The 23,118-nt window shown below is 45.5% G+C and overlaps 1 protein-coding gene across 1 annotated transcript in view; it reads right to left on the bottom strand.

Moving 5' to 3' along the window:
* Positions 1–7,905: 7,905 nt before the first annotated feature.
* Positions 7,906–23,118, bottom strand: part of DNTT (DNA nucleotidylexotransferase) — a 35,637-nt gene continuing 20,424 nt past the window's right edge. Inside the window, exons 7-11 of the mRNA XM_068548991.1 lie at positions 21,701–21,833; positions 20,525–20,633; positions 16,689–16,934; positions 9,939–10,022; positions 7,906–8,032 (exon numbers count right to left, since the gene is read on the bottom strand). Coding sequence (XP_068405092.1) covers positions 7,946–8,032; positions 9,939–10,022; positions 16,689–16,934; positions 20,525–20,633; positions 21,701–21,833 — 659 coding nt within the window. The 3' untranslated portion in view covers positions 7,906–7,945. The remainder of the gene's footprint in view (positions 8,033–9,938; positions 10,023–16,688; positions 16,935–20,524; positions 20,634–21,700; positions 21,834–23,118) is intronic.

The following is a 23,118-nucleotide window of genomic DNA, read 5'->3' as shown; positions in this document are numbered from 1 at the left end:
AGTTAAATGTAAACAGTGGTAATTACAGTTGAAGGTTAGTGACAAAGATGTCAAATTCAACCTTTCTTAAGGGACTTGTTGCCACACCTTTAATACAAATTGATTTGAAATTAGTAATGGTTGTGCCTTGTTAGTTTAATAGTTATATTTCTATAGAGAAAGGAAAATGGAAGGAAAAAATTAACCTTTCCTATATAGATGCCTGTTTTCATGAAGGTCATGGAGATTATTTGCTAAGAATACTTGGTAAGAATTATAGGTAAGAAGGCTGAGTGAGTTTTGCTGTACTTCACACTCGATGCATCACGTTGGAAAATCATTCAGCCTCCAAAGGCGATCCTGTCCCCCATCATCACCATCATCATTATCATCATCACCATCACTAATTTTGCAGCAAGAAGGTAGAGATGGTAAAGGTGAATAACCTCACTCTTTCTGCCTCCTGCCCCAGGGTTAAGGAAGGCGAAAACACCGGACACACTTTCAGACTGGTTTCTTGTGAAAATATTATCCCCTACATACCAGGGACATGTAGGATGCAAAATGGATTGCAGGCCACAGTGCCATTCGAATCCAAGTACACCACAGTGAGGGTCATGAAGAGTCTCCCTCGTTTCCAACTTCAGCAAAGGAGCTGGATTTCTTTAAAACAGTATATTCTTGTCCTTGGATTTACAGTGCCAGCCCGTATGAGAGGACTGATTTGTCTTCTTAAGTCGTATGCCTGCCTTCCTGGGAAGCAGTCCCCAGGTGCCTGAACGATGCCCAGATTACATGAAAAAGACTAATCCCTGTTACATTTATAGCACTTTTTAGTTTTCAAAGCACTTTTCATTCGTTATTTTGTTTGATTTTTACACCGAACCCAGGAGGTAATGCTGTGTGGGTGTTACTTATGTCCATTTTACAGATGAGAAAACTGGGTGTCTACAAAGGTAATTTTATTGGTCCTGGAAATTGTAAAGCAAATTGCTTTTGAGGGATGATTTAAGCTTGCAGAAAGAGTAAAGGATAATGAGTTTAACTGATAATAGAGGTGGGTTTCTGTACTGTTCTGGGTCCTTTGATATACATGTTGGAGGGAAGGGTTTGAAATACTTACAGTGGTGTGAATTAATTGAAAAAAAGTGCATTCAAAACAGATAAAGCTGACTCCCACTATAGCTCCCATCTATCCGTAAGAGATAAAGGTCGGCGAGTACCCGAAAGTCCCCGTAAAGTAGCCCTTGATTTCCAAGAAACTCCAGAGTCATGGGACAGGACCTTTGCCTCCTGTCACCCTCAGCCTGGTGCCTAGAGAGTTTCAGGAGGCGTAGCTGGTGCTGGTCAGGTCAAGACAGGCTCTGGTCTGGGGGTCCAAGAGCCAGGACAGTAGTCCTAATCTTCACCACCTCCTGTTCTGGCTACAGGGGGTTGGTACTTACTGGTATAAAGTACTGCAGGTGAAGCACTGGCAGTGTACTTAAATGTCACTTCCCCCAAGGAAAGTAACTTGTTCTTTGGTCCTTCACAATCCAAAGGATCCCAGATCAAGCACTTTACAGTGTTAGCTCATCTAATCCTCCAGCAGATGCAAAGGGAGAAACCATTATCATCTTGATTTCACAAAAGAGGAAATCGAGGCTCAGAGAGGTTAGGTAACTTGTCCAAGGTCACACAGCTAGTAATGAGGGGAGCCCGGCCTGTGTGCATAATTTCTGCCGAATCAACAGAGACTCTGGCATTAACTGTGTGACTCTGGGAAGGCCAGGGCCTCTCTCCAGACCTTGGTTCATCACCTGCACAGCAAGAGGGGTGGACTAGGACGTCTCCAAGTTCCTGTTCAATATTCTTGGGCTTCTTTGATCTGCTATTATGTTGTACTTGCCGCCGATGGTTCTTTTGTCTGCCACCAGAGGGCGCTCTGCTCCCAAAGCAAGAGGCACTGGGGAAAGCTGAGTTCCAATTAATAGTCGCCACCTTAATTGATAAAATTCCGGCCAAGAACAAAAATTCGTGTGCAGCTTTAGCAGAGGGAATTTGTGGAATTCCTAACAAGGCTTTCCAAATAAGAAAATTACCTCAAGAACCCCTGTTAGAATCTTTGCTGTTCTCATGGGGAAACTCCTCCATCACGTACTTCCTAGGGCTTTTGTGTGGTGGGGACCTTGAGAGAATCAGCGCTGGGCAGTTGGTGAGTGAAGGTAAGCAGGCCACCTGCACGTTTCCCAAACATCAGCCCCCTGTGCTCCTCTATCTTCCCTCCCAGTTCTTGCCATGTCCCCATCCCACTGGTAGTATTTACTAAATGTTTTCCCTTACGTTGATTCATTTTTCTCACTTAAATAAGTGTACTCAAAAGGGGAGCTTTATATCACTATTATAAATGGAAAAGCATTATTTTTGTAACATGTATGAAAATCAACACCTTTCTAGAATATAACCTCCATGCTTAGAATCAGAGAGTTTTGTTCTGTTCCATGCCCAATGCCTAGAAAAATGAGTTACTTAGTAGGCACTCAATGAATATTTTTTATTATATCAGTACAAAGGTATTCATCTACATACTACCTAAATAATCTTGAATATCATACTCGGAAAACACTGGGGCAGTGGAAGTTACTAGGAGAAAACTTGGTGGATTTGGGGATTTGAGGCTTGTGAACATGACCTGCCATGTGATGTCAGGCCATGAGGCATTTCCCAGTGGGAGTAGCTGCTGCCCACTCCCCACCCCCGCATTTCCCCAGCTCACCTTAGCCAGCAACTCCAGATGTGACACGTGTACATATACCTGAAGCCCTGTCCAGCGTATAACTGTTTTCAGCTTGAACTGTCTTTTGGTTCCAGGACAGGCAAAAAGTCTTCATCTGCCACTTCACATCTAGAATCTTCACACTAGAATGGCTCTCATTAAAAACAAGCAAAACAAAATAACAACAAAAAACCAAAAAAAAAAAAAAAAAAGAAAAAGAAAAAGAAAGGAAAATAACAAATCTTGACAAGGACGTAGAGAAACTAGAACCCTTGTATACTGTTGGCAGGAATGCAAAACGGTACAGCCACTATGGAAAACAGTACAGTGGTTCCTCAAAAAAATTATAGAATTACCATGTGATCCAGCAATTCTTCTTCTAGGTTTATATTCAAAAGAACTGAAAGGAAGGACTTAAACAGATATTGGATACCAATGCTCATAGTGGCTCTATTCACAATAGCCAGAAGGTGGAAGCAACCCAAATGCCCATCAACTGATGAATGGGTAAATAAAATGTGGTATATTAGATGTACAATGGAATATTATTCAGCCTTCTAAAGGGACAAATGCCACAACATAGATGAACCTTGAAAACATTATGTTAAGCAAAACAAGCCAAAAACAAAAGCATAAGTATTGTATGATTCCACTTACATGAGGTACCTGGGATAGGCAAATTCATAGAGACAGAAAGTAGAACTGAGGTTACCAGGGCCTGGGGGGAGGGGGAGTGTGGAGTTATTGCTGAATGAGCACAGAGTTTCTGTGAGACTGTTCAGTTCAGTTTCTGTGAGACAGTTCAGTTCTGATGAGACAGTTCAGGAAATGGATAGTGACGGTGGTTGCACAACTTTGTGAAAGTAATTAATGCCACTGAATTGTACACTTAAAAGTGGTTAAAATGGTGAATTTTATGATACATATATTTTGCCACCAAAAAAAAAAAAAAAAAAAAGCTTTCACCCGATAAATTGGAAAAGCCTTTCTTGGAAAAGTCACTTGTGTTGAGAAGGTTCTGGGTCCAATGGATTGATTATCAATGTCTACAGGGTAGGGGGAGTGGTGGCATTCCTGTCACGCATCTGTGTTCCCTGCAGGCTAACTTCCATAAATTGACTCTCAAATGGGGAAAGTAACTCTTGTGTCATTGTTGTAACTTGGAAGGGTTCTTTTGACCATTCGGACTCCTGAACTCCACAGGTGAGAGGATGAGCCCAAACACTGACACCTAAGGGAGCTGCTCAGACCCTGAAAGGAGAGGCAGTGGCTGATGCCTGGGGGCTGGTGCTGAACTGGAGACCTCGGCCCAGCCACGGAGGGCAGCACCCCTCAGCAATAGCCCCTGATGCCAGGTAGGAATGTGGCCCATTGTTGCCATGAACTGTTTCCCGAGAGAAGTTATAAATCCCTTTTTTTTTTTTTTTAATGTACTTTATGAGGTTTTAAGCACTGATCACTAGTTTAAAAATTTCCTAAAACACAGTGAAGGCCAAACAAGATACACCTATGGGCTGTATTTGTCCCATGGGCTGCCAGTTTTTACCTCTGTCATACATAACAAAAACTTCTTATTCCCCCTTTGACATTTTCAGCGTGCACAAGAAGGCTTGGGAAGTTCATTTCCAGAAGTTCATTCCAAAAACAAGCTCTGGGAATTCCCTGGTGGTCCAGTGGTTAGGGCTCCACGCTTCCACTGCAGAGGGGGCGGGTTCTGTCCCTGGTCGGGGCACTAGGATCTTGCATGCTGCACTGTGCTGGCCCCCCAAAAAATAGAAACAAAAGCTCTGGCTCCTGGATCAGCTACCCTTGTTGCTGCTTATAAAACATGATGTACCCTCCCTGGTCTCTGTGCTCGAACCACGAATATGGATCCAAATCCTCCCATTCTTTAAAACGATAGAATAAAAAAGAATGAAATTTTGCCATTTGCAAAACATAGATGGACCTGGAGGGTATTATGCTTAGTGAAATATGTCAAACAGAGAAGGACAAATACTGTGTAACACTTATGTGTGGAATCTAAAAAAATAAAACAAATGAATGAATATAACAAAACAGAAATAGACTCAGAGATACTGAGAACAAACTAGTGGTTAACAGAGGAGGGGGTGTGGGCAAAATAGAGGAAAGGAATTAAGAGGTACAAACCACTAGGTATAAAATAAATATGTTACAAAGAAGTAACATACAGGACAGGGAATATAGCCAATATTTGATAATAACTTTAACTGAAGTATGAGCTATAAAAATAAAGCATTATGTTGTACACCTGAGACTAATACAATATTGTAAATCAACTATATTTCAATTAAAAAGAAAAAAACCTGCTGTGTTCCCTCCTCCTCTGTGAAGGCCTCTGGCCCCCAGGGCTCTCCTACTTCTAAGCCCGCATTGCCCATCCTCCCCTCTAGGTGGCAGCACTCCTACTGTTGTGCTGACTGGCCATTGCTCTCTGGCATTGTCGTCTTGTTCATATTCCTCTCTTGTTTTCCAGGTCTCTCCTGGCGAGAGACTGTTATGATGAAGGGGAGATCTGGATTTTGGACATCGAGCCCTGACTTCCCTTGTTCCATGATTCCTCCCTCCCCCTCTCCAGGAGGCCTGGGCTCCTTGCTGACTCCCTGGCCTCAAGGATGAAGTTTCTTCGGTGACAGAGGTGCTGAGGGGTGCTGGGGGGTAGACCTCGAGGCCCCTTGAACTTGGAGAGTGGACCAAACACGGAGGAGGGCCTGGGGCCTTGGGTTCTATGGGAGTGGCTCTGCCCTAAGAAGCTGCAGCTCCCAGCCTCCAATGGCTATAGCCCTTCCAAGAGGAACAGCCTCTACCCCCACCCACCTCACCTTACACACACACACACACCCCGTCACATGGCTGACTGGATCCATAACGCACACCTGGCCCGAAGGCAGCGCACCTATTAGCTGGAGAGCAACCAGTGACCAGTTGGCCTACATCAAACTGGCAAGCTGGCCCTATCAGATTCTGTCTTGAGAAATAGAAGATTTCAATAGGAGATTGAAGGACTGTTGGGCTGTAGAAAGAAAGAAACAAGGTGGGCATGGGGCCCCTGGGCGTCAGCTCTGGCTGTCCCTTCCAAGGAGCGGTTCAGGGGATGCCCAGCTGTGCTCTGTTGTCAACCCTTGGGCTCCCTGAGATCTTTGTTCTTCACGCTCTTTATGCCTAATGTGGTGTCTGGAGGAGCTTTGATTCAAACATCCTTCTCCACCGATTTGCTCACCTGGTCCCAAGTGCTGCTCGGCCTTTGGGTTTGGGGCCCAGCACCCATGAGACGGACGTGCTCATCCTCCATCCTCAGGGCACGGCCGCGCTGGCCTGCCATGTGTTGCTATGAGTCCATCTCCCAGATGCTGCCTGAGCCCAGCCACAGAGCATTCTGCTGAATAATCCGGGGAAGAGGAAGGTGAGTGACGACAATAAGCCTCACTGTCATGGGCCAGCACGCTGAGCCGTGAAGCCCTGATGGGCAGTGGAACAGCTGACCGGGAGAGCAGGAATTCCCCATGTCCCCGCCAGCCCTCAGAAGCCAGCTTTGGCAGGGGACCTCGCCTCCACCCTCCTGGCACTACTGCTCCCATTTCCTTCCCTCCCACGGCCTCCTCAGTGCTCCCCTCTGGCCCTGCTCCCCCGTGTTTGGGCTCTTGGTCACCAGCTGAGCAGAAGAATCCCCTCCCCAGCTTCTAATGGCACCTCCAGATTTATCAGGATTAAAAGAGATGCTTTATAGGAAGAGAAAAGAACGTAAAAGAAACGAAACACGTAACTCTCTGAAGTAGCTTGTATTCATGGGCCCAATTCCTCACCCTCCATGCATTCACGCCCTTTGCAATACATCCCATTGTGACAAAGCGTAACTCCCCATGTCTGGAGGCTTAGCCATGTGACCGGCTTCGGCCACTGGATATTAACAGACATGGAAAGGGTCTTGAAAAGCACATGCACACTGGGGTTTGCTTGCTCTCTTGTCTCTGCTGTCATCGTGAGAAGGAGAGGGCCAGGTTAGCCCGCAGGTCCCAGGAGGAGGAGGATGGACCCGAGGAGCAGAGCCCCACCTAGCTCAGCCAAACACCCAGGCTGTGTGCAGATCTCTGCTGCTTTAAGCCACTGAGTTTTGGGATAGTTTGAATTTGGGGCAATACTAGCTGATACACACCCCACCCCCAGGTTCCAGCACCAGGAAGGGAAGGAGGCTCCTTCCCTGTGCCCAGGGCAGGGCATCAAGCTTCTCTATGGGGTCCTGGATCTCGCCATCTCCTCTCCTCTGAGGGGGCCGGAAGGAAAGGGCAAGGATCATTGTGAGGCCTCCCAGCTCTCCAGCAGGCTGAGGACACAGAAGCAGCTGGAACAGATGGCCTTTCGGGTCTCTTCAAGGCATGGAGTCGATGCCCTCCTAGAGAAGGCATGACGTCCAAATGGGTCTGCAGCCTGGGAGTTCCAAAGGCTGCCTCCGTTCCCTTGGGTGCCCTAAGATGAAGAGGGCAAGAGAGAGCGTCTCCCTGAGAGAGACTCAGAGATGGTGGTTTAGGAAATTGTGCTTCCTCCTGAGTGAAAGCAGTGAGACTACATCCCATATGTGGCCTTGTGCCAGGACACAAGGGACACAGCTCCGGGTGACAGGGGAGGAGCAGGCTTTGACCTGAGCTGAGAGTCAGGACTCAGTCCCCCTCCTCCCAAAGCTCCAGGAGGGACCCACAACCCCCTCTAGAATCTCTGATCTTCTGACTAAACCTGTTTCACCCCTCAAGGTAAACCTGAAACTCTTTATTCTTTCATTTTGTTACATTTTTGTTTAAGAATAGTTTAAAATATTTGAGTGAAAAAAAAAAGACTCCACCATCTTGTTTTCTCCTATTTTTATTGGAAATATACAGTATTTCAGCTACATTGTGGGCAAAGTGGGCTTTGATGAGCTTTCCTGAAAACAAGCCACCAATTACCACACTGTGTTTGTGGAAAATGCATTGTGAATTCTAAGTAACAGTCCCACAAATGGCCTATTAGAGCATAACCCATTACCAGGTGGGGCATGATCATGTTTCCCAAACTATTTATTTCTAGAAGCAATCTGCATTTCAGTTAAGACTTAAAGAATCCCAAACTTTCCTAAGGCATCTTTCATTATAATATGAAGCATAATTTATCTAACCTGAAAAAAAAAAAAAAAACAGAGAAGAAGTTGACAACTTTTTCCTAAGCATTTCTTTCCCATGGTTCGAGGTAATCCAATCCCAGATGTGCAAAAATTTCTTCTTCACTTTCTGCTTTGAGAAATATCCTCTGAAAGCATAACAAGACATATGTGCATTCAGATATTTTTGTTAAGCATCTCAGTGCTGACATAGTGAAAATATTACTTGTAAAACTGTTTTGTCAAAATAAATTACTGCTAAAACACTTTACCCTGCTTCTGAGGATAAAAATTCATCTTACCTGACTTCTGTAATTTCTGTATTTTCCCACCCCCAAAAACTTAATAAATTAAGGTAAAATTATGACAGCCTTACATATTCAACTAGAGGCATTTGGTATTTTTCCTATGGATCTGTAGTTCTTAACCACTGTTGTTCATTAGAACTACCTGAAGGAGTTTTTTAAAAAAGTGTTGAAAACTGAGCTATACCCCAGTCCAATGAAATCAGAATCTCAGGAGAGGTCTTGTCATCCATCTGTTTAAGGAGTCTGGGAAATTGTCCTGTGCAGTCAGAATTACGTACTACTGCCATTGGTTAGGAGGAGCGGTGATTATAGGATACTTGTGTATGCTGGGTTCTCCTCCTGGTCTTCCACCCCTGCCCCGCTCCCACCAGCCTCCCACCCCATGATCTCTGTTAGATCAAGCACCACTTCTCCTCCAGCCCTACTTGTTATAGCACAGAGTTGGGCCTGTAGGAGGCACTCGCTTATGTTGAACTATTTGTTATGTGTCAATTTGTAAGTCTTCCTACATCATGTTATGTGAAGCTGCCTCCACTCACATGCTAGACAACTGAGGCTTTCCTGCCAGCATCCACAGCCCTCTCTTATGACAGCAGCACCTTGATTTTTCTTTGGGAAACCACCCCTCCCTGCTCTCAGTCTCTGAGGGTCAGGTGGGGCTAATCCCACCTCCGAGGAGGGGCACACGACCCAAGCCTGGCCAATAAGAGCCACGGAAAAGGGTTCAGGGATTGGCACATGGCCCAGGCCTGGCCAGTGAACATCAGCTAGGGCGCTTGCCGGAATTATTAGGAAAGAAGCTCTTTTCTGAAGGGGTAGCTAAGCTAGAAGAATGGAATTCATAGGAAAACCCTGCCTGAGAGTGAAACCAACACTGAGGGAAATTTGCATGATCACCTTGATACAGCCACACCTGAAGTCCATGTTATCCCAGATGCTACAGTATATAAGCCAAATTCTTTTCTTTTCTTTTTTTGCCGTTTCCATTTTGTATTGGGTTTCTGACACTTGTGAGACAGCTCGAACTAAATACACCTCATTTAGACTATAAGCTCCTAAAGGGTAAAAACCATTACTTCTAGTTATTTTGTGTCTTCTTCCTCCTCAGAGCTTAGTTTAGTGCCTTTGATCACCATAGAAAGAGTAGATCTTGGCACTTGTGGACTTAGTTGAATATTTAACTCTTCCTAACTCATACAGTAATCTATCATTTTGCTGAGGCAGCATTTGGACTACTGCAAGGCTAGCACGCCAAGTGAGTCTCAGCTGGTGTGTGAGTCTAGCTGACTGCTCATCTACATCTCAGGGCAGCTCTGTTGCTCTCCTTCTTGCAGTGGACTCTCATTCATGACCTATACGATCACTCAAAATGCTAATTCTCACTGCATCTGAGGGGTACTTGAGTGATATTTGTGATTTGGGGGGATCCTTGGTTTTCTTTGGTGTTACTCATTGCAAATACCAAGGATATACCAAACTCAATTAATATTCACTGTTGGACTGGTTCTAGGGGCCCAACTAGCCCATCATCTTTGAGCCCAAAGCCTCCGAGGTGCATTCTGGGCCAGGTGGGGGCTATGCTCCCATCAGGATCTTTCCAGCTGCCCTCAACTGTGATCGGTGGGGACAGGGCACTCGGGGCAAAGGAAACTGAACCTGGACACTAAAATTAGTTCCGGAAAAGCGCTCAGGGAGCCAGCCTTGGTGATGAGGATCAAAGAGGCCCATCTCAGGGAGACAGCTCTACCTTAGTCTTGTCATATAGAGCGTGGTTATCCAGAATCATCTTCCGGTCGTGTGTAGCGTAGCGCCGGAGGTCTCTCTCAAACTGCTGGATAAGAAATAATTAAAATAAATGACTATCAGAACTTCCCTGGTGGTGCAGTGGTTAAGACTCTGCGCTCCCAATGCAGGGGGCCCGGGTTCAACCCCTGGTCAGGGAACTAGATCCCACATGCACGCCACATCTAAGGAGCCCACGTACTGCAACTAGGGAGCCCGCCTGCCACAACTAAGAACCAGTGCAACCAAATACATAAGTAAATTTAAATAAATAAATAAATAAATAAATTACTATCAAGTCTAGAATGTCTTCAGTCTTATGTGTTTAGAGATATTTAAATCCCTATACAGGAAGTCCCCTATATACAAATGAGTTCTGTTCCGAGAGCACATTTGTAAGACCAATTTGTTCATTAAGTCCAGCAAAGTTAGCCTAGGTACCCAACTAACACAATCGGCTATATAGTACTGTACTGTAATAGGTTTATAATACTTTTCACACAAATAATACATAAAAAACAAACACAAAAAATAAAACATTTAAAATCTTACAGTACAGTACCTTGAAAAGTACAGTAGTACAGTACAACAGCTGGCACACAGGGGCTGGCATCGAGTGAACAGGCAAGAAGAGTTACTGACTGGAGGAGGGAGAGGAGGTGGGAGATGGTAGAGCTGAAGGATCGTCAGCAATAGGAGACGGAGGGCAAGCTGCAATTTCACTCGTGCCTGACGTTGATGGCACAGGTTCTGGTTCCTTGCTGGAACCAGATGCACGTTTGCATATTTGAAAGTTCGCAATTTGAAGGTTAGTATGTAGAGGACTTACTGTAATGAAACGTCTATCTCCACTAAACATTCTCCAAGCAATTTTCTCCCCCAGGGCAATAGTCTACGATGACAAAGCTCCATGCTCACATGCACACACTAGACTGTAAGCTCTGTGAAAAAAGGAACCTGATTTGTTCTGTTCATAACCATATTTCCTCCTCAAGTGACGCCTGGCACATAGAAGATGTACAGCAAATATTTGTTGAATGAATAAATGAGGATTGTGAGGATTGTGTCCAGAATAATACCTGGCCCAGAGTAAATGCTGGATAAATAATACTTGGTGTTGTTTTTTATTTGGAATATCACTAATGTAAAAGAGGATGAGGAGTTAGGAAACCCAGATTCCAGCCTGGATTTTGTTCCTGTCTGTCTGTGCATCTCTCTGCAAGTCACCCAGCCTCTCTGAATCTCGGTTGGTCAAACAGGAGGGTGGAGGAAGTGCATGAGTAAGGTCCCCTCTGGCTGTAACATCCTCTCATACGAGATTCTGTAAAACTGATGGTCTGAGCCACCTGCCCCAGAGTAGCATCTCCTATGATCAGGGTGGGCTCGGAGGCTCCAGGGAGAAAAACCTGAAGCCTTAGATAGAGGACAGGGAAACCCTGGAAAAGGAGGACAATGAATGAAGTTGTCATTGAGGTTAATTTTCCTAAGAATCACAGATCTAGAAATTTTGTCCTTTCCACGTGGGATTAGGGAGCAAGGATGGAATCATTGCGCCCTCTAGTGGCGAGTATGGGAAAGCTGGCGGAGACTGGGAACTGCCTTTCCTCACCTGGGTGTGCGAAGACAGACTTTCCAGCCAGAAGTTCTTTATAAGGGAGTGGAGGAGAGCAACGGCTCCTCACACTGGGCGTGGGGGGAGGCTGGAGAGGATGGGGTAACAGGTGCAGTGAGAAGCCCCCCTTGGCTCCCCACTTCTGTGTGGTGAGAGATCTATTCCTGGACTTCTCTGCTAAATCCTCAGGAGCATTTTTCCATATTCTGTTAGGAATTATAATGATGTCTTCCATTTGGAGGGTAATAATATTGACTCAACCAATATTTATTGAGCACCTACTGTGTGACAGGTGTGTTCTGGATGCTTGGAATATAACAGAGAACAAAACAATGTCTGCCTTGGTGAGGCTTGGATTCAACAGGGGACACAAATAAGACACAGTAACAGCATAAGTAAATTACATGATATGTTCAAAGGTCATGCTGTGTACAGCACAGGCCTCATAAAGGAGGTAGGATCTGAGCAAGGACTTGCCCGCGGTGAAGGAGCTAGCCAAGTGGACTCTGGGAAGAGCACACCGTGCAGAGGGAACAGCTAGAACAGAGGCCTTAGGGAGGGGCGAGCCTGGCTGGCTAGGGAGAGAGCAGTGGGGAGGAGTTCAGAGAGATGAGGGGGTGGGGAGACCACGCAGGGCCTCGTGGCCACTGGAAGACTTTTACTCTGCATTGAATGCGGAGCCCCTGCCAGGTTTTGAGCAGGAGAGTGACCCAATCTGACTTACGTTATAACAGGATCACTCGGCTGTAGGGGGCAAGAGACCAGTCAGAACAGCTGTGGTCATAATCCGGGCAGTGATATCCTAGTTAATGTTTATGGAGAGCTTATCCTGTGCTGGGTGCTGGGTTGATTTCTTGCTTTATATTAATTTCTGATCTACTCTATGATTGCTAGTATTTAACAGCTTCTAAAAGAGTCTAACAATACTTCTAAAAGAACAGTATTAAGTATACAATTAGCCTCAGAATTGTGTTAAGATGAAGGCACTGTCTAATTTAATCCTCATTACAATCCTGTGAGGTTGGTACTGTTATTAGCCCCATTTTTCAGATGAAGAAAGGAGGCCCAGAGAGCCTAAGTAATTTACCCAAGGCCACACAGCCAATGATAGAGCTAGGACTCAGACTCCTGAATCCCAAAGCTCAGGTTCTTTACCCTGGACAGTTCTGCCTTCTGCTTTACAAGCTCTTTAGTTTCTCTCAACAACCCTGTGAGATAGGCAGGGCAAGGATGTTGTCTTTTGTTTCAGATAAAGAAAGCTGAACTTTGAGCAGGGGCAGTGGTACTACAGTCTGGCTGTATCACTGGTCACAACACACTTCAGAGGTTGGCCCGTGCATGCTGCATACAGTTGTGCAAGTTGTGCACTGCAAAACTCTAGAGGGCGCCATTCACTGTGTAGTCTTTGTAAATATGCATGTTTCTTATGACAATCTTCTGGGAAATGGAAGTAAGGTATTTTAAGGAAGAGATGCTTTTTAAAGTTGTTGAAAGGGAGCCATTTGGGCTAGTAAAGAGGCTGGGGTAGCCTAGGCATCTAGCCACCATTGTCCATGTGTTTCCGGAGGAGAGAGTGTACCTCCTCTAGCATCTGACACAAACGTGGACGATACTCTTGAAGGAATCTCAGCCAATAAAGTCATGCTGACAAACGGCAGATCTAGTTTGAAGAAATATGATTCAGAGGAAAACAAAAGCTTCTTTTGTTTGTTTTTTTAAACTAATGAACTCCATACCCAGTCCAGAAATTGCACTGTACTTGGATGGCTCTAGAAAAACCTCAGCTCAATGTGTCCCAGTGGATGCATCCTACTCAGGAAATCTTTAGGGCACAAGATCCAAAGGAAGCTTTGTCAGCTTAGTAGACGAGACAACCTGGTAAGTTAATGACCCCAAAGTGGGGTCAGATTAATAGGTGAAGTGGCTTAAGAACATTTCCCAGGTGCTGAAATCTTTGGGTTAAAAGGTGAAATTAAATTTCTCACCCACAAAATTTTAGACCAGACCTAAACCTGGTCACCCACCAACATGTATCCACCTGGGGACAAAACACATCACATTCAGTGGTCACATAAGCGGGGGCGTAAAGATGATAACACGAGTAGCTACCGTTGGCTGAGCCCTTACCACATTTAAACACACGCATCTCATTTAACCAGATGGCAAACTTGGGAGGTGGGCGCCACTGTTATCCACAATATAGATGGGGCAACTAGGACTTGAAGAGGTTATAATTTGTTTAAAGTCACCCAGTTAAAAAGTGGGAGAGCTTAGTGCTCTGTTAGTGCCCCGCAGAGCCAATAACAGTAATTTCTGAGAACTCTGAGAAAAGAGAATAAAATGCGCTGAAGAGATGCCCATGTTAAAAACAAAGTGGACAAAGAACAACCATTTCTGCCAGCGAATCCTGACTGGCATGACCTTGTATAACTTTGGACTTCTTTTTGGAACTCTCCCCTTTCCCAACAGACTCTGTTCCCAAAGATGTACGTCTATCAAACAAAGTGCATTTATGATGTATTGTTTCATCAGCTTCCCTAATTTTTATGAATGAAAGATGCCAGCCAACGTTTTTGATTAGGGTAAGAAGCTCTAGTGCTGAGATCCTGTGCTGAAATGATTCCCCCCGAAAGCAAACACACCTGACATTTAACTCAAGGTTGAGGACAATTAATTTCTACGTCATTTATCATATAAAATCCTTTAACGACTCATGTCACTCAAAGCAACAGCCAACTACGTGGGAAAACAGTGTGGGGTGTTAGCTGGGAGGGTGGAGCACAAGCTAATGGGACAAATCTCGGGCACCATGTCTATGAATATCACATGATGGGAGCTGGGAGCTGCCACTCGGCCAGCACTGGCCCCGTGCCTGGCGTGGTGCTGGGGGCTTTGCCAGCTTCATCTCACTGGATCTCTGCAACCCAGGGAGGTAGAGGCATTTTTGCCCTGACTTTCCTGATGGGAAAACTAAGTCTTAGAGGACATGGGGAACTTGACGGAGATCACCTAGCTGGTAAAAGTCAGGGCAGGGGCTTGTGGCCAGGTCTGGGATGAGCCAAACGTGTGCCCTTAGCCACCAGACTGCTTTCTCTGCCTTCCATGGTTCTCATACTTTAGCTGCGTCACCTGCAGGGTTCTTTCAAACACAAACTGCTGGGCTCTTCCCCCAGAGTTTCTGTTTCAGTGGGTCTGAGGTGGGGTGGAGAATTTACATGTCTAACCTGTTCCCAGGTAAGACTGATGCTGCTGGTCAGGGGATCTCTCATTTTTTTTTTTTCTTCTTTTTTTTAGTGTGTTTTCAAAGCCTATGCAAGCCTTAACTGCTAGGTGGTATTGCTTCCTCTATATGCAGTCACCCAAGTCCTACTGATTTTACCACCTAAATACGACTTGAGAGTCTTTCTTCATCTGCCCTTCCCCGCCATTACTTTAATTTAGATCTTTCTCATCCTTGTCTAGACTATTGTGTTAATCTCCTAGTCTAACTCAGTAGATGGTTCAGATCATTTAATAGTTTCCCCGTTACCTATAGGTTAAACTGTAAGGTCCTCAACGTTTATAATCCATCCCCACATTCTATTACCTGCCCATTTCCATCTTGTATTACATTATAAATCCCTTGAGTGTGGGGACCAGTATCTTTGTATTCCTTATAATATTGTGAACATAATGACTGCTCAGCCAATAGTTGTTGACTTAATGAATGAAGTAGGCAGGCTCTTGGCTTGGCAATTAAGTATACTTCTCTAGAATTAAAATGAATTACTCTGTGTAGTAGGAATAAGAAGATTATTTTATTTTAGTATATTAATAATTCACACATTATTATTTTATGGTAGTAATGTCATACATTCCTCCAGTAATATTAATTTGAATTAATACGATTTTAAGCTATTACATGCAGTTGTTCTGAGTTCCTGTAGAATTGTCTTTTTTTTTTCCCCCAGAAGGGAATTAATAGAATTGAGACATAGCCAAGAGCAGAAATACTAGGTTTTGGACATCCATTGTGGTACAAAATAAAAAATTAGCAGTCATTGACTCCTTGTTAGAAATTTGACTCCTAGTCAAAGATTTACAAACTTTACCTTGTGTAAATAAGTCTGTAATCATAATCATTTATGATGCTCAGAATATACCAACGATTCATGAGCCACTCTAAGGGAATCGTGTAACTGGTATAAATCCGTACTTGGTTTTGTTTTAATTTGCAACTTTTCTTCTTAAAGTCTTTTTTAATCTAAAGTTTTGATGGGTACATTGAAACACGGTAAAAATTATTGACAGTTGTGATGTTGTTTTTAACAAAAATGTTTACATCATAAAAACAAGTTTCTTAGACTTATTAGAAGGTAAGATTTCATGACAGATGAAATATTTAAGATATGCTTCATTTAATATATCAGTAAGTTTCACTAACTACATATTTTGTGCTAATTCATTTATTCATTTTTTAAATTGAGGTATAGTTCACATACAGTAAAATTTACTGTTTTGTAGTGTACAATTCAGTGGCTTTTAGTATATTTATGAAGTTGTCCAACTCTCACCAATCTGTAATTACAGAACATTTTTATCACCCCAAAAGAAATCCATGCTTGTTAGCAGTCACTTCCTTTTCTTCTCCACCTAGCCCCTGGCAACCTCTAGTCTACTTTCTGTCTCTATGGATTTACCAATTCTGGAGATTTCATATAGATTTATACAATATGTGGCCTTTTGTGTCTTGGCTTCTTTCTTTTTGGTGTGTGTCATATGTATTTTTTTTAATGTTTATTTATTTATTTATTTTCTTATTAGTCATCCATTTTATACACATCAGTGTATACATGTCAATCCCAATCTCCCAATTCAGAGGGGATCTCATTTTGAGAATAACTGTTGTAAATGCATCTGTCTCACTTGACCATGTGCAGGTGGAATGCCCTGATGTAGAGATTTCTGGCCACTTCCCTCTCTCCTGTCCACCCCCTCCCCCCTCCTTGTCCGTCTCCCCCCATCCCCACCCCCACTGCCATTGTCTCTCCCCTGGGCCCAGGTAGACCCAGTCTACCTCTTCTGGAAAGCTAAGACCATCCCACAGATCCAGGTAGCACTTACCCGGGAGCCAGTCCAGCCGAGCAGGGCAAAGGCATGTTGCTCGTAGGGACACATGACCAGGTCCACACGGATGGCCTTCCAGGTCTTTCCTTCCTCTCGGATGGACGTGTCACTGTCCACTCTCTGATGGTGCAATTTTAAAATCAGAAAGCATTTTTGAAAATGATCTAAAGTATCCACTTGCCTGCTTGGCACCTTGAACTTTTCAAATGTCGACTCCACAAGGTCATAGTATAAAAGTAATCCCTGAAAATAAACAGAAAGACGTCAGGAAGAGTCCCTGATGCAGAGGGTCAGAGATTTTATATTGGGCTCTTAATGAACGCTCTTAAAGAAAGCTTTGCAGATTTAAGCAACACGTGGGTGTGTTTTGTCCTTGCGTTGTGAGCCCACCTGGCGACACTAGCAGAGGGAGCCAAGGAGTGGGTGTGTTACGCTCCCTCTGCAGCAGAGGAATTTAGCGATTAGAGGGCCCAAGCCAAGGCCGCTTCATGGCAAAGCCGCCAGAGAATCCACTCCCCCAAGGTCTGACGGCAGACCAGTGTTCAGAAACCTGCCGCACTCCCTTAAGTACAAACCAACTTTGAACAAAAAGCCGTGCCGTTTCTATGCGGTTGTTCGGACTTAGTGTCCCTCCATATTATACTGACGACTAGGTCTACTTGGCCCAAAAGGTTGTGACTGAGGCTCAGCCGCGTTGGGGCCTGATGACTCGCTCTTTCTAGGGAGCACTTTGAGATTGTTGCTCTGCCTGCCTTGGACACTCAGACAAAACTGGTGGCACGTCACCGAACGTTGCCTAGTCAGAAAGTTACGCCCAGCAAGCTGCCATCCTCCAATTTATCTGCTCCGTGGGACTTCCTCACGGCACAGGGCAGATGTGGGGTAGGGAAAGGCAGAACTATGCAACTAACTGCTGAATCTGAGTAGCAACTGAAAGAGCAAATAACCTGAAAATAATCTAGTCATAGCTATTAGGATGTATGATTTGTTCTCGGATTCTTTAGGTCAGACATTCTCAAATATTATCATCAGACGCATTTGGAAGGTTTGTTAAAGTTTGGGAGGTCCTGTCCCCAGACTGATTCGTGCGGGGGCGGGGTGGGGGGAGATGAATTTGCATTTCTAATAAGTTCCCAGGTGGTGCTGACGCTTCTGATCTAGGGACCACACTTGGAGCATCACTAGTTCCATTTGCTATTGTTATTAGAAGCGCTTGGCATTTCGTGTGCAACCCACCCCCACCCCCAAGAGACATTGTTTCAATTCAACTCAACACTTTGAGGAGGGGATGCTTTTCCTTTTGCTGATCCCAGAAGAGGGAACACTTGGCCCTTCAGTGCCTCTCCCAGAAAAGGTATGAGGAAGAACCGGCACCATCTGAAGCAGGGGTGGGGAGTGGGGGGATTGCGGGGGGGGGGGGGGGAGCTCTGATGTCAGGAAGAGCCTCTGGTGCAGGAGGCAGATGTTGCCCTAGACAAATCTAACAACCAACTCCGGGAAGACACAATTCTGCTTTTTAATGAAACTTACTAAGATTAGTCAATATAGCAGCCTTTCATGTCAATTTGAATTATGTAAATCTGAAAAGCGAGCTATTAAAATATCAAAACAGTCTCACTTTGAAGCCAAATTTATAACATCCCTCCCCCCCTTTAAAAAAATTCACAAAGCTGGCTTCCTAAAAGTTGTAAACTGTGTTTGTACTATTGCCACGTGGTGGTGATACTTTGGCTGGTCATAGACAGACGGGCCACCCACCAGGCATGGAGCCAAACTACACCCAGCCAGCCCTCCCCTCTTTGGGATGAATTGCTGGTGGCCAGTGGAGTCTTCTGGATGGCACCCTCCCCCCAAGATCAGTATTTCCAAGCTCTTTTCCTCCATTTCTTCCACGGAGAGGTCTTCTACAAGGACCACATGTAGATTCATCTGATAGGCAACTGAAAACCATACCCATTGGCTGTTCATTCGTTCTGCAGGTGTTTTAAAACATCGTATGTGTATATGCGTGTGTCGTGTAAGCATGTGCTCGAGTGTGCCTGCATGAGATATAATCATTTTAATCTGGAAAGTGCAGATTTCGGTAAGAAAGGCAGGGGTGGGGAGTGAGGTAGAGGTGGAAGTTAACCATGATTCACAACCGAGATGTTGGGGGCAGGCGTGGGGCTGCAGGGGTGTGGACAGAGTTGGTGCCTGTTTGTCAGCAAGGGAAGGGGTGCAGCTGCTCGCGTTCTCCCCTGGGTCCCCTCACCCGGCACAGTGCCTGGCTCTAGGGCAGAGTTCAATATACAGTCGTGCAGGAGAGATCATGACTACAGCCACTGTTTAATAGGCATTTATCAAGCCTTGCACCAAATGCCTTATCTAATTCTCTCAGTTAATCCTCCCATTAGCGAATGAGAGAGGCTTGCTATCCCTGTTTTACAGATGAGGAAAGAGAAGCTAGGAAAGAGTCCCAGCTCCTACAGTCAGTAAATGGCAGGGTTGTGCTTTTAAAATCCCAAATCTAAAACTCACAAGCTTAACCTCTGCCTCCACCAGTGTCTGCCCATCTCTTTGCTTGGGGACCAGCAGTATGGCTGCCTGGCGGCCGAAGAAAGACCAACGAAAACGAGGCTCTTTGTCCCCATCTCCCAACCCCATCCCATGTCGGGCTGGGACAGTCTCAGAGCATGGGGAGGGTGGTGACTGTATACCAAGGTCAAATAGGTCCACCCTTGCCAGAGCCCCTGATGGGGGTCCAGGCAGCCCTCTCTCCACCCAGGCCGTGGCTGGCAGAGCTCATCAGGGTGCTGTCTGTCCATGAGAATCTTTCAGCTTTCCTGCTCGAGCGGAGAAGTAGGGCCAGCCTAGGTTCGGCTGACTCTTTCTCGTCCGGCGTTCCCCTGGCTCAGCCTATGATGTTCACTCTCAGAGCTCCTGGCCGTCTGGATCCCCACTCCTGAGAGAGAGAGGGGCCTCGTGGGTGAATTTGGATCTGGTTCCAAAGTTGGGTCTTCAATTCTGGTACTCCTGGCACCCGGGTTGCGTGTTTCTTATACTAACTGTATCTGAGGTCTTCTTCCTCCTGTGTGTCAGGGAGATTTGTCCACACCCAGAAGATGCTAAATCATGCAGGGAAAATGAAGCTGTGCTGGAAAAACACCAACCGCAGCCTCCTCGACCCATCCAGGCCTACGGGTTCCTAGGGAAGGGCCCTCTGGTCTCCTCAGAGCTCTCATGGAGTCGGGCAGGAGTCAGGGCCCTGCAGGTGGCTCTGGCCGCAGGGTCATCCTTAGTTCCCTCCACTGGGCAATATGCGGCCCGGGGCAAATCTGATCTCAGTGGGTGGGGGCTCCTGAGCCATGACCTCTGCTGGGCCCAGCTTGCCCTCATTAGCTGCTCACTTCTTCGATCTCAGCACAAAGTCAAGGTGGTTATTGACCAACACAGAGTTCAAGGCAGCCCCAACACCTCTTAGGCTGATTTTATCCTAGTCTTAGCCCCACCCCTAAACTTGCTCTACCCTGGTTCACACCTCCCAGGTCTTCTCAGCACACGCTGTTCGTTTTGTTTAGGGCTCTGATGCCTCTGCACGTCCAACACAGAGACAAGCCACCCTCGGCCCCTTTGGTAATAGGACGAGTGTGTATACACAAGCTCACAACCCGGACTCTAGGACCCAAAGCAAGTAAGTCTCACTGCATGTCACTGGCACTGTGTAAGCTGTTGCCAACAACTGAGAATCAGTTAGATGATCGTTACACATTTACAAGGTCAATAGTGTGCCAAATTCAACGGTATTAATATAATTCTTGAGTGTCCAAACATCTACTTATGATCTTTCTTCTTACCTTTCTTTCCCATAAGTTCATCACTTTAGGCAAAAGTTGTTGCTCTTCATCCTCTATTGATCCTGGGCTGGTAATTAAAAAATCTACATCATGCCCAGTCTTCTTACACCTGATTTTAAAAATTGTATAAAATTGAAATAAATTAGATTTTTAGCTCTCAATTTAAGAAAGTCACCTGTGTTTCTATGCCCCATGCTTAAAGTTTGCAACACAAAATGCTCAAGATGTATTTTTTGAACAAAAGATCCTTGGTTACACAACTCTCCTCCTTGCAAAATAAATTTATGACACAGAAAAATTAAAAAATCATACACGGTACGTATATGATTAGGTACATGTGGGTAAAAATGGCAAAGATGATCTCTTCTCCACACCCACACATGCACACACTCCCACACACCAGAGACAAGCAGGACAACAAGCAAACCAAGAATTATATTCACATAATATGAGATAGGGTTCTTGGAATTATGACATAGACTAAGGACATTTTCTTGGATTTGATCTTGTCTTCCCACTTTCTCCGTCACCTCCACAGCCAACAGCCACCATGTAAGAGGACCACGGGGAGACATGGAGAGGGAGGGAAGGAGTCTCTTTCTGAAACGGGGCTTCAATATCCAAAAATTGCACACGTCTCTGTGAAGAGTTTATTTATTCACTCATTGACACAACCAATATTTCTCGAGTGCCTACTGTGTGCCAGGTGCCACGCGCTGGCTCTCACTGAGCATTAAGCTCCCAAACCTTAGTGGGGAAACATGCATACAAACAAAACAAACAAATTACTTGACAGCTATCCAGGGAGAACTGAGGAGGGGTGCCTCGCCCAGCATGGGGAGGAGGGAGTCAAGGAAGGCTTTCTGGGGGAGGTGGCATCTGAATTGAAGCTTAAAGGATGAGGAGAAGTGAGCCAGCTGATGAGTTGAGGAAAACAAGCCCAAGCAGAAAGGTGGGACGGAGCAAAGTCACAGAGGCGAGAAAGTGCTCTGTGTGTGCTGAGAATGACAAGCCACTTGGGGTTGCTGGAGTGAAGCATGAGGTGCAGGAGATGAGGCTGCAGAGAGAAGCTGGCGCCAGACCCCCGAAGGCCTCTTGTGCCAAAACTCCTGAGCATGGGGAGCCACTGAAGGTGTTAGAGCAGGGGAGGTAAAAGCAGCTGTCATCATTATTTACCTCCGGAATCCTCCCGTCATGGTGACGAAGGCATCAGGCATAAATGCCCAGACGGCCTCTTTAACCAGCACACTGACTGCCTCTGCTTCGGCCCTGGTCACACGGCTGACAAGGTCTTCATAATAGAGGAATCCTGAGGGGCCATTGGACAGGTCAGTGGAGAAAGGGACATGTCTCGTGTGAAATGACCAGCCCTCAGTGAGGGGGGATTCGTCCCCACATAGAGCTAACGTGACCACAGACATCAACGCCAAACTGTTCCACAGAGACCAAGTGATCTGCGTTCTCTTGGTTGTGAATTTTTCGTGTTAACAATGGCTCTTTGCTTTCTGACTGAGAGACTTGACAATTTCCTGACTAAGGAAGAGGCAATATTTCATATCCTAGAACCAAGCTGTTCAAATCTGACTTCCTATTGAAGAACCAGCCCTCCTGATCAATAAGCTGTGCCCTATTATTTTAAAAAGATAACGCATAAAGATTTGGGGTGGGAAGATTTGGGGTTGCACGGTTAAAGATGAATTAAAGAATTGAAGTCAAGAATAGGAAGGTGGGAGGCTTCCCTGTTGGCGCAGTAGTTGAGAATCCGCCTGCCAATGCAGGGGACACGGGTTTAAGCCCTGGTCCAGGAAGATCCCACATGCTGCGGAGCAACTAAGTCCGAGCGCCACAACTACTGAGCCTGTGCTCTAGAGCCCGCAAGCCACAACTACTGAAGCCCGCGTGCCTCGAGCCCGTGCTCCGCAACAAGAGAAGCCACCACAATGAGAAGCCCACACACCGCAACGAAGAGTAGCCCCTGCTCGCCACAACTAGAGAAAAGCCTGTGTGCAGCAACGAAGACCCAACGCAGCCAAAAATAAATACATAAGTAAATTTATTTAAAAAAAAAAAGAATAGGAAGAGGGTAGATTTGCATCTGAGGAGAGTTGGAAAATGTCTCTGGTGGTCTGGCTTATTGCTTCTTTGTCTGACCATCACGAATAAATGAAAGCTCAGACAGAGTGGTCATGACGAAGAGTTGTTCTAATGACTTGGTTAACCCCACAGACCCACAGAGGGAGGCGTGGAGCAGAGGAGTAAAGGAGATGGGAGCTTTATCTCCAAGAATTGGGATGAAGCGGAGGAGGGGAGGGGAGCAGGGTGCAGGAGAGATCCATAGAGCCTGAGGGCCATCTAGTTATCCTTCCATACAAGGCACTGCTCTCTTCCCTAGGGTCCACAAGAGGGAGGCCTTCCAACTCTGCCTGAATCTTTCTAATAATGGGAGGCTTTGATACCTCCAAAAGCTGCCCATTTCCTAATTGTAAGGTCTTTTGAGGGCAGTACTTTCTCTTTTTTCCCCCAGCTTTATTGAGCAATAATTGACAAAAATTGTATAAATTTAAGGTGTACAACACGAGGTTTTGATATATGTA

The sequence above is a fragment of the Eschrichtius robustus genome, chromosome 7 (genome assembly GCF_028021215.1).
Source record: "Eschrichtius robustus isolate mEscRob2 chromosome 7, mEscRob2.pri, whole genome shotgun sequence".
Lineage (NCBI taxonomy): Eukaryota > Metazoa > Chordata > Mammalia > Artiodactyla > Eschrichtiidae > Eschrichtius > Eschrichtius robustus.
Note: the sequence above shows the minus strand (reverse complement) of the source record. Positions and strands in the feature narration are given on the sequence as shown.